The sequence below is a fragment of the Sciurus carolinensis genome, chromosome 12 (genome assembly GCF_902686445.1).
Source record: "Sciurus carolinensis chromosome 12, mSciCar1.2, whole genome shotgun sequence".
NCBI lineage: Eukaryota > Metazoa > Chordata > Mammalia > Rodentia > Sciuridae > Sciurus > Sciurus carolinensis.
The window spans coordinates 88,807,706-88,819,716 of NC_062224.1; the positions used below are offsets into that span (position 1 = coordinate 88,807,706).

Below are 12,011 nucleotides of genomic sequence, written 5' to 3' on the forward strand. Positions count from 1 at the left end.
GTTGTTACGATTTCTACATGTACACATTATGCAATATAATTTGACCAAAATCACACCCCAGCACTTCCCCTCTCCCTCCCCACCTCCCACCACACCTCTCTGACCCCACTTTGATTCTTAGGAGATCTACCACCACTGTTTCCCCTTTTCCTCTCTGGTTTTGACATATGAGAGAGTTTGACTTAACATGATGGTCTCTAGTTCCATCCACCTTCCTACAAATGCCATAATTTCATCAACTTGCTGCATAAAATTCCATTGTGTATAAATACATCACATTTTCATCACATATTCTTTATAAAGAACTAGAAGAAAGGAGTTTCAAGACACAAAGATGGTAAATGTTTAAGGTTGGGGAAATGCTAATTACATAATTGCATATAGCATGCACATATTGAATTATCATACTGTGTCCATAAATATGTACAATCACTGTGCCAACTAAAACAATACAAACCAACATTAAATAAAAATTTAAAAATCTATAAACTTACTACATTAAGGAATTTTAACTTTTGTTCAGTTTCACTTATTCAAATGCATTCAGTGTTTACATAGTGGAAACAGTATATAAAATGGGTATATGCTTTTTCATCTAATATGGAAAAATAATTTTCAAATTTCTATAGAGGCTTCAACTTATTTGGGTTTTACTACATCTAATGAAAACTTCAAAGATCAATTTTTTATTTTGCAATTTTTAAACTGAAACAGTTGAACACTGCCTACTGCTAAGTTTTGAAAAACTATAGAATCTGAATGATTTACAAATAGAGAAATTAAATGACATCCAAGCTTCTCCCACTTAGTATAAAGGTGAATGTGTATGCTGGTACATATATTAGAAAGTTATTTCTCTTTTCTCCTTTAGTAGTAATTCTACCAATATTTGTCACAGTTAATTTGTGATAATAACCATGATTTCAGAGCATTCCAGAATGGAATGGAAAAGAGAACAAGAATAGAATTACAGATAAGTTACCATCACAAAGTTCATGGTTAAAATATCTAAGATGTGTATGGCAACATCAGGGCCCCCTATGTTTCAAACTGGTAAAATGAGGCAATAGGTTAGGTATAAAAGGACACCAATAGCAGGTGTTTTTTAAAAAAGCATATACAATTTGGTAATATTTACTGAAGAAAAGAAAAACTATACATACCAAAACTCTTTCCAAAAACATTACAGTTTTATTGTACACATAGATGACTAATATGAATAACCAGATCCCGGGTCCAGAGAGCCTGAAACTGTGCACTGTGCATGATCATGCTTTCTATCACTACCTTTTAAAAAATGGCATTTTAATGCAGTTACAAATAAGAAAGCAAGCTGTAGTCCTAAAAGATGCACACTGTCAGTGCAGAACACAGACTGGAACACAGAAAATTACCAATGTAATAACTGATACTTGTTCAAAGTTATGTGAGAACCTCAACAGGAATGAAGTACTGAAGAGTAGTATGGCTGGTAGGATTCTTCACTAAAGGAATACACTTAGCCAGGCGTGGTGGTGCACACCTGTAATCCCAGTGGTTCAGGAGGCTGAGGCAGGAGGATCGAGAATTCAAAAGTAAGCCTCAGTAACTTATCAAGACCCTGTTTCTAAATTTAAAAGGGGCAGAGGGAGAACTGGGGATGTGGCCCAGTGGTTCAGCATTCCTGCATTCAAACCCTGTACCAAACACAAAAAAGGAGTAAGCTTCACATTTAGTAATTTGATATAGAAAAGTCATTCATCCCCTAAGTTGCCAAAAAGATGTCACAAAAATGATGTTGCTACTGTATAACATGTCCAACAACCAACAGTAATGAACACAGAACAACTTTAACCTGATGCTAGCTGTATGAAGTGCTTGCAGAGACTACTTGTGCATAAAACCCAAAATCTCAAGGAAAGTGACTGATCCTGACCAAATCAAGAGTGTTGATGCCATCCTCAAAAACTGCTAGTTACCAGGGAGTCCAGATAACCCAACATGCTGGGAAGCAAAAAAGCTGAAGTGGCTGAGATCTGAAAGAATTCCTGAAAAGAAGAAAAAAAATTCTGGCACTAGTGATTAAGGAAAATTGCAAACTTGGACACATATATAAATTTAATCTCCCAGTAATGTCTTGTGATAAGAAAAAAGAATAAGACAAGTTTAAGGGTGTTGGCAAACTAACCAGATAAAAAATACCAAGATGGAAACATGCTACATGGACATCACAAATCTTTCATTCAACTTTAATTTAGAATTATAAATTAGTTTCAATTTTTAATGAAGTTTTCAATAATGTTAAAAGTCACCCCTCAAAGCATTGCAGGTACATTTAAGGCAAAACTAATTCTGATCCAAACACATTTATAAATTCCTTTAACTGGAAGTTTACCTTATTTTTTCTCATAGTTAATCAGTCAAGACGAAAATACTGACTCTTTAGATGGAGTCATCCCCAAATTCAAAACTGTTGATTTCATGTATAATATAAAAATACATAAGAAGAAGAAAATCTGGACTTTGTAAAATTATTATACATAAAATATGCACAAGCAAGTCTTCAGTAAGAATCTTTTTCAGATCTACCAAAGTTTCTTTGGATTTTTATGCTTATTTTGTCCTTGGTAAGTGCTTTAGTTGTGGTGATTGAAGTACTGGCTAATAAATTCTTGGTATTTCTCTGAATCATTTTTTTTAATTTATTTTTTTTAGCATTTGTACGTATATTTTTTTTATTTTTTACAGACTGCATTTTGATTCATTATACACAAATGGGGTACATCATTTCATTTCTATGGTTGTGCATGATGTAGATTCATACCATTCGTTAATCAAATTAATTATGAATAATCACAAAATTAATGAGCTATTTTTGTTGCATAAACAAGGTTTGTATCATTTAAATATTGATTATAACAGTCATCAAGTAAGGTTATAATAGGATACATTGAGAAAAAAAGTTCTTTAAATTTTGCAAAATCATTTGTACCTAACGAAACTGAGAAAATTAACACTAGATGTTTTTAAAAGGAAAAAGTCTATTAAGTAACTTAAACATCTTTAAAAAGGCATTATCAAATTGTAAGTAAAATATGTAAAATGTAAAAATGATGCTACTTAAAAATATATTCTAAGAGTTTGAAAATTCCCATATAGCTCATTTTAAATAGACCTTACGGATGTGGAAATCTTAATCGAATATCCCCTAGGTCTTACCAGTTTCTAGGGCCTGAATAAGTGGATTGAGCTGCTTTTCCCTGAATTGAGTAGCTCAGTCTTTTTCCCCTTCTGTTCTCACCCTGGAATAAGCCTCGGTTCCTCCCACTATTCACATCTCTCTTAACTATATACAGTGTTATAATAATTCTTCCATCCCTCTTTTTAAACTACTCAACGGTCACACAGATCCTCCCCAGCTTTTGCTGAGGGTGAAGGAAGAAGGTGGAGAACCTTAACTTTTCTCTTCCACATAAAAGTATGGTACTCTTCTTAGCTGACTGGTAGGTAAAGACTTTTCCTTCCAAAGCCTAATTCTTTTACTTGGAGGGGTAGAAGATGAGTGAAGGAGTTACAAATTGACAGCAGAAGGACAGTGGTCTTTCTAAACAGAGAAACCACAATCGCTGAATATCATAATCTCTAAATACTTTAAAAGTCTCCACCACCAGCTCTTCCCTAAGCATAAAGGCATTCATCAGGAACTGCACTCACTCCACCCCTCAGTTTGTCGGCCGACCTTTCTCACCCAACGTGTCCAAACTAGAAATTAAAAGACAGGGCTCAGTTTCTTTCTCATGGGCTCTTCAAGGCCCTGGTGAATGATAATAGGGAACTAGATACCTCGTTGTGTCAATAATTATTCTATGACTATTAGAAAAAACCCCACTCTTTCCAAGTGGATGTCTTTTAATTCAATAGTATATAGTGATTTAACTCTAAGCCCATCAATAAGCTCTGTTCAACAGGTTTCTTAAAAATTACAAAAATTTTAAAAATTTGGAATTAATGGTATTCATATTTTCTAAGAGTCTGAAGCTCCACAAAGCTTAGTCAGGGTTGGGGCTATAAATCAAAAAGCCACTACCTAGCGGCACACTGGAAACCATAAGTGAAAACGTGGGTTTAAGAGAAGCAAAAAAAAAAAAAATCTAAAATCATAACTGAAAGAAATGCCATTGATGGGAATAAAAAATGACATCTAGCAAAAGGAGAACCAACATGGTGCAATTACAGAAAACAGAAGAGGTAAATTTTAAGAATCTGCAAGAAGAGAAGCAACAGATGCTATAAGGATATCAGTAAGAAAGTGAATTGATGATGTTCAGGCAAATGAGGAAGGATGATGTGGGAAAAATGGAACAACAGTGGGAAAAAGAAAAAGAGGCAGAAGAGGATGATCTCATCCAGAGCACATGGAGCATCAAGGGAAGATGGGTTCCTTCATGATTGTCTATACAATCATGAAAGCACACTGGTTAGCAGGGCTCATCTGCCAAACAGGAGCTAACATGAACCTGCTCAGCATGAATGATATGAGCTGTGGCTGTAATAGTAGTTTTCATTCATGGTAGTGGTTCTTAACTTACACTCCAGGCAACACTATAATCCTATATCCACTAGCTCTGGATTTTTCTTACACTGTGATTAGAATATATTCAAATAGGAAGTACAGGAGAGTTTAGTTTCCAAGAAAAATAAGCAAGTCTCCAAGACATAACCTAAGCCATTCTGTGCTATGGGACCTGGAAAAATGATTGCATGTAAACAGACCTAATAATTGGTGGAGAGAAACCATCACTGGGGATTAGAAAGACAAAAGGGGATTCTAAAGTGAACATCCATTTTAGAAGTTGCTCAAATAACTGACAAGGGTCCAAAAAATTATGAAAAGAAGTGAAATCAGACCTCAATTAAGAGGTCTGAAGTATGGAATGGCAGCTGGTAGTTAGGATGAGGTCAAGGAGCAACTTTGTTCAGAAAGGAAATGAGAGATAGGAACTATACTTAGGAGATTTTGAGAACTTGAGATAGAATAGGTAAGTCATGATGGTGGGATGAAAGGGTGCATTGAACACCATGGAGTCAAGGATGTGGAAAGATCATGAACCTAGTCTCAGTCAACATGATGCCAGAGATACCAATGGAGGGAGGAAAAATGAGGAGGGTAAGGGTTTGAAAACATTTTTTTTTTTTTAAATTGTAAGTAGTGCAAACTGACAGACAAGTATCAAGGATGGAAAAAATGTTTAACTGAATAGCACAGGTTTTAAAAATGAGAAATGAGATTGTTGCTATAGAACATAGTATGAAGTGGCTGTAGAGAGGAAGATGGAAGGAAAATAAATCTGCCATGGCCAAGTCAAGAAAGAAGAAGCACCTGACATTGAAAAAGGCTATGAGGAAAGTGGGAATGTCAGAGACAAGGCAAAACACACCAAAGAACCAGAACTGAAGTACTGATTACAGAAAAAAGTCAAGTATACTGCTGCTTCAAGCCTGCTTCCAACACTGAAACTAAGATTATGTATTTTACTTTTGTATAGTCTTCTGATTTTAATGTTTGTAAGTTTTTGAAAATCTCATATTTTTAATTCCTATTCATATTGCTAATATTAAGTAGCTGAATATTTTTTTAAATTAGCTGTTTGTGACATCATTCTTGTATACCAAAGATGACAACCCCATTTTCTACACAGCAGCCTGTGCAATCCTTAAAAAATACCATTTTATAACTCACCTGGCTTCACCTTCAATGACTGTTCTTTACCCTTCCAACAACATATATAAACCACTCTCTACAGCATGCATACAAAACCCTTAAAACCTTGGTTCCCTTTTAGCTCTATAATCCCACGCTTCTTCTACCTCTCAAACTACAGCCTGAAATCACAACAATCTGATCTAAAGCATTCTAAATGCTTTCAATTTTTCAGAACCTTTACCTTTTCTGTTCTTTATAACTGTTCAAATGAGTGACACTTTATTCTTCATCTCAGCAAGCCTTTTCTAAACATTCTATATAGAATGCTGTCCTTCTCCATTTGTATCTCTAATACCACACCATGGTCATTTCTTTTTTGGCTATAATTACTTAACTTATTGTCTGTCTCCCCCATGATAAATGTTGATCTCAATTATTGTGACCCTAGTGTTGAGTACTATGTCAGATAGTAGTAGATCCTCAGTAAATACAAAATAGACATATAAAAAGATGTAAGAGTACAGTTACTTCAATTACATTTACTCACTGGGTCTTGAAACTAAGTTTATAATTTAATTTTTTTAAGATAAACCCAGTCAAAACTTGCATTAACAGTAATAACCCTAAGGTATCATAAGATGCTCAAGAAAAAATAATTCTGAAACATCACGACAAAGGAATAAATTATTTCACTGACATCCACTGAATCATTTCAACATTTTAACAATGGCAATCTATTTATGGCATGTATGAAAATTCATTATAAACTCAAAATGTGGATAATCAATAAGATTAAAAGTTGATATTTCTTTTATGCCTAGAGAGATTTTAATAAGGCTGCAAGTAGAAATAAGCAGCATTAACTTTTGAGATAAAAGCCTGCGTCATATTTTCAAGTCCAACTAACTTCAATTTAGTAAACTGTCCTCTAATTTTCTTAAATGCTATTTATGGGTTATCCTTATAAATGCTCCCTGATATTTATTTTATTCCAATAACAACTGGAAGTTTGAAAGGAAATCTATAGAGATTGATAGTTTCATAAGAGCTGCAAGAGGATTTTAGTAATCACAGTGGACAGTGAAAAAGAGACTGAATATATGGCTACAGAGGTTCTGAATACATTAAAATTATTCCATGACATTATGGAAGAAGCCATCACTGTCCACAGATTTTTAGCTACATGCAAACATGCAGAATCGAAACTCTGAAATATACAGATATAAAAAGGTTGAACTCATTAAAAATTTTAAAAGTTATTATTTTAGATGAATACTTTAAGCCAACAAACATCAATAAATAAAAGTGAAGCACTAAATAAACATCAAAGCATATATTCCTTTTAGGTAGTTCTTTTGTTTTTAGAGATCATTTAGACCAAAAAGATGAATTTGAACTAAGGATCAAAACATCTCACCTAATTAAAACAAATAAAAAAAAATTCACCTACTAGTATTAAAAAATCAATAGTCAATAGTATTAAAAAATACAATAGTCAAAGAACTGAGGTGTGGTAAGACCTGAAATTCATACTACTATTATACCATGCCATTAGATTAATAAAATAAAACCAATTCCATTTATACAGCCCTAGTCAATGAGCTAAATATTACAAAATAGAAATTGCAGGTAGATCTAAACACTCCTCTGATAATCTTCTAACATGAAGTACTGAAGTTTTGAAACCAAGTTTATAGCCCACCATCCCCCCACACCTCTGTGAAGACTTTCCCAATCTATTCATACCTGTGCTCCTCAAGGTCACTCTCCAAAATGTCCATCGACTGATTTTAGAAGCATATTACCATCAGAGTCCTATTATCTTAGTATTTTCAAAGCCTTAAACATTAATTAATGAACACTAAGTGATTAATAAACACTGGAATGAACTGAAAAACCAGGAAGGGGAGCACTGAAGAAAGCAGGCAGGGTGAGAGGGAAGAAAAGTCTGTCCTTGGGATTTCAAATTGCTACATCAATTAAGGTACCATCTTAATTTTTTTTTTTTTTTTTTGGCAAATGAACCATGATGGGAAAATGATTGGTTAATGTTGCCATATATGGTAGGCTCTCAGATCTTTTTATTATTTCAAAGAAGTAATATGAGTACACAAGCTCTTCTTTCCACATATGGGTAAAAGGCAATCCTGTAGAAAAGTTTAGCACATTCTTTTTTAAAGGACATTAATAAGTGAACTGCAGGGTGTGGGATAAAGAATGGCTTTGAAAGCTAAGCTAAGCAATTTGGATGGTAGTTTGAAAGTATTTCATTGGTCAGTAGAGTAGAAGAAAAGAACCAAGGAGAGGGAGAAAGATCAGGGAAAAGGGAAATTCTGGGGAGTTATATTGACTAATATATTGCTTTATTGTATGCATGTACAAACATGTAACGACAAATCCCACAATTATGTACAACTATAATGCACCAATAAAAAATGTGGGAAAAAAGATTTTTAAGCAAGAAAATGAATGACGAAAGCAATAAATACATATGAACCCCACAGATGTACTCAGGAATGACTGTAGCAGAGCTGGGACAGTGATAATCACTCTAGAGACAAGTAATGTAGCCTTAAAATAATAAGAAAAGGGAATTCAATATTTGATTCTTTAGGAATGTTGTGAATAATTGGGTTAGGATTCTTAAGAAAATTCATCTGCTTAATGATACTTTAAAAGTATTTATTTTATGCTGCAGGCATGACTTTTTAAAAAGGAGGAAGCCTGGGCTTTCTTGTTCAGCACAAGGGTAATACATCATGAGAATCAATAACATGTCTGAAATGCAAATAACTTTCTCCTCACAAAGGCATAAGACATTGTTTCCTAATTAAAAAGGAGCTAAGTATAGCTTTACAACATCATTTCTCTCTTCTATAATGAGTTATGTTTAAACTAGAGGATGCCACTTATGTCAGCGCTTAAGAGGGAAGGAACGACAAAAACCAAAAGAGTATCTTCAAACTCCAAGACCAATTTGAGGTTTTATCAGTATAAAATGGGGGCAGTTCAAGGGGAAATCTAGTAATTGTGCAAATTCATTCATGCCTCTTCAAACTTCCTATCAATGGGAAGAGTATAGGCAAGTAGAAACAGCTCAGATGGCACCAAGAGAGCCCTGGAAGAGCTGTTCATCTTCTACCCTATTCCTTCCTTTCCTCCCTTTTCTATTTCTAATGACAAGGTTCTGTGATTAAAAGAAAAATAATTACTAAAGACAAAATTGAGCCCTTTTGTTCCACACTCAGAATTGCATAAATGTAGAGAAGGAAGACAAGAAGCCCTAGAATCTCTAAATGTATGTCTCCCTCCGGTCACCCTCCAGCCATGACTACCTTTGGCAAATGGGTAGTCATCTTCTCTCCAGGGCATTCTGTTCCTTGAGTTGGTAGTTTTATTTAGCAAATAAAAACATCTGAAAATTATTAATTGAGAATATATAATAAATTCTTATTTGCCTTCTGTTCAAATAGTTCCTACACTCTTTACAATGTAATCTCACATTTATGGCCTGGCTTAAGCTCCAACAACTCAAATTGACATCTCCATTCTATGAACTCTCATTTAAATTAGGAATTCATCCATGTTACAGAGTTTAACATGTAATTGTTCTAGATAGATTTTTGCCCTGAAGGGTAGAAATAACAGAACTAGTTTTTTGATTTTTGTTGTTGTTGGTGGTGGTTTTTTTATTTTATTTCCCTCACTACTCAGAAATATACAATAGAAATTTATTCCACTTTAAAAAAAAAGCTTTCTTTCAGTAAGGGATAAAAAAGTCATTCCAAAAGTCATCTGTTTTATAAACACTAATATCTGCAGTCTAAAATGTTTTCCTCAACTCTAAGTGACATACTCGAAGAGAGATAATTGCAATTCTTATAGCTGCTCTTGAGAAAATAAACTAGTGCAACTTCAGAAAACTTGTCACTAACTTGTGGTATACATGCATGTCCTATGGCTCATCATCTCCATTCTTAGGCACAAATGACAAAGAAATTCTTGCATGTATACACAAGGAGAGACATAATAAGAAAACCATACAAATATTATTCATAATAGCCAAAAACTAAACCATGTAAACAGCAAGCAACAATTGATACTACACTGCTACGTGGGAGTGAAAAGGATAAACTACAGCTGTCTACTCCAACGTGGATTAACTGCACACATGGTACCATCTGAAAAAGCAAGTTTTGTACTGTGTGTGTGTGTGTGTGTGTGTGTGTGTGTGTGTGTAAAATATGCTTCATTCATAAAAAGTTCAAAAATGAAAAAGCAAACAGATTTTATTTTGGAAATTTATAGACTGGAATGAAAAAGTATAAAGGAAAAGGAATGATAAAGTCAGTAAATTCAAGAAAAGGTTACCTCTGAGAGAAGAGTGACAGACACAAATTGAAAATAATGTTTATTTCTTGAGCTGGTTTGTAGATATACAGCATCTCTATTATTATTTATACCTAACACATAAAATGTTCTAAAAATTTAATATTTCATTTTAAAATTACATATCAAACTATTCATTTCTGTAATGCTTGATTACTTCAAGAACTTAAACTGGAAGAAATGTAGGTTTCAAAGGTCTACAGAGAAGAGATATAAGGGTTGCATGGCAGAATGGAAAGTCTATGGCAGAGGTGAACCATAAGCAGTTGAAAAAATGGAAATAAAACTGCATGATGTCATACACACTCTAAGGAAGAAAGAAGAGTACTTTCTAGGACAGAGGATCTCAGTAGAGCAAATAAAACTTGGCAGTGTTCTGCAAGTGAACATTCCAGGGACTAGGATTCAGTGGGACTAGAACACTCTTGGGATAACAGAACTTGGCAAGAGGAGCTGGAAAAAGATAAATGAACTTGAAAAAGAAGAGTCCAAATTGGAGAACAAAAGTGATTCCACATGATACTAATAAGGATATAGTAAATCAGATTTTAATCCTTTAATAAAATTTACTTATTCTCTTTCCAGTTATTAACAGTGTGGTGTGACTAACCCTTTTAACTTTAGGCAATATATTTTCTGAATCTAGTTTCCTACTATGACACCTACAGATGCAGAACTTCAGCTGAGAATTCAGTGTCCAGGTAGAAGGATGGTCATACCCTGAATTGTAAAGTTGTGAAAGCTTTCTCAAGATCACTCCAGTCAATAGCTGGACACTGGCAAACAATGCCACGAAATGTTTAAGTAATGTTAAAACCAAAAGTTTATTACTACTCTATATTACTCTCAATTCAAGCTTTTAAAATACAATATTCATTCTTTCCTGAGATTCTCAGCTTAGGATATTATTACCCAATCATCCCAGAAATACTTTTCTCTATTTTTCATACAGGATAACCCGATATTGATAAAATTAAAATCTTACCTGTACTTTTTTTAAAGCTACTGGTACTCCATCCAAGAGACAGGCTGCTCTATAAACTTCACTAAATTGTCCACGACCAATTTTCTTTTCTATTCGAAAGTTGGCTAATGTATTATAGCCCATATCCGGTCGTAAGGCCTTCTGTAATTCAAAATGTCAGAAAAAATTTCAATCACACAATATACAATCATCATCATTTCCACTTAAGTAGGTAACACCTATAGCATGCTTGCAAATATTCATTCCTTCAATAAATATTTACTGAACACCAGTGCATGCTCGGCACTGTTTTGTACACTGAGGATAGAACAGTAAACTAAACATACAGGTATAGTGAGGGAGGGATAATTAACCAAGTAAATATGAAATGCATATGGTATGTGAGATAGGAAAGGCTAAAAATATATCAATGAAGAGAAGTGTGACTTGGGATGAGAGAGATTAAAATTTTAGATAAGAACTCCTGTAACTTGTCTTTAGTTCACAGACTATAAACCAGTCCCATACAATCCAATATTTCTCCAATACTTATTTTCTTTTTCAGTCATATATATATATATACGTGTATACACACACACACACACACACACACACACACATTTTTTTCACTTAGTTCAACATGTTAACTAATGCATGAAATACTTTTTAACACCTTGAAAGTTATTTAGCTTCTACAAAAAGTATTTCCAGTGGTAGGGAGTTTATAAGCACATCATCATATTTTTAAATACTATTTCTGTTAAGTCTAAATTATTGATTGTGTTATTGAGATCTATGGTTTCTTTGTTCAATTTTTGTTTGGAAGATCTGTCCAGTGGTGAGAGAGGCGTGTTAAAATCACCTAGTATTATTGTGTTATGGTCTATTTGGTTTCTAAAATTGAGAAGGATTTGTTTAACATACATGGATGAGCCACTGTTTGGGGCATAGATGTTTATGATTGTTATATCTTGC

General features: G+C 33.9%; 1 protein-coding gene across 4 annotated transcripts in view; it reads right to left on the bottom strand.

Moving 5' to 3' along the window:
• Nek7 (NIMA related kinase 7) overlaps positions 1–12,011 on the bottom strand; it is a 141,516-nt gene that overhangs the window by 53,015 nt on the left and 76,490 nt on the right. For all 4 annotated transcript variants that reach the window (XM_047520724.1, XM_047520720.1, XM_047520719.1 and 1 more), the window contains one exon: positions 11,058–11,198. In XM_047520724.1, coding sequence (XP_047376680.1) covers positions 11,058–11,198 — 141 coding nt within the window. The remainder of the gene's footprint in view (positions 1–11,057; positions 11,199–12,011) is intronic.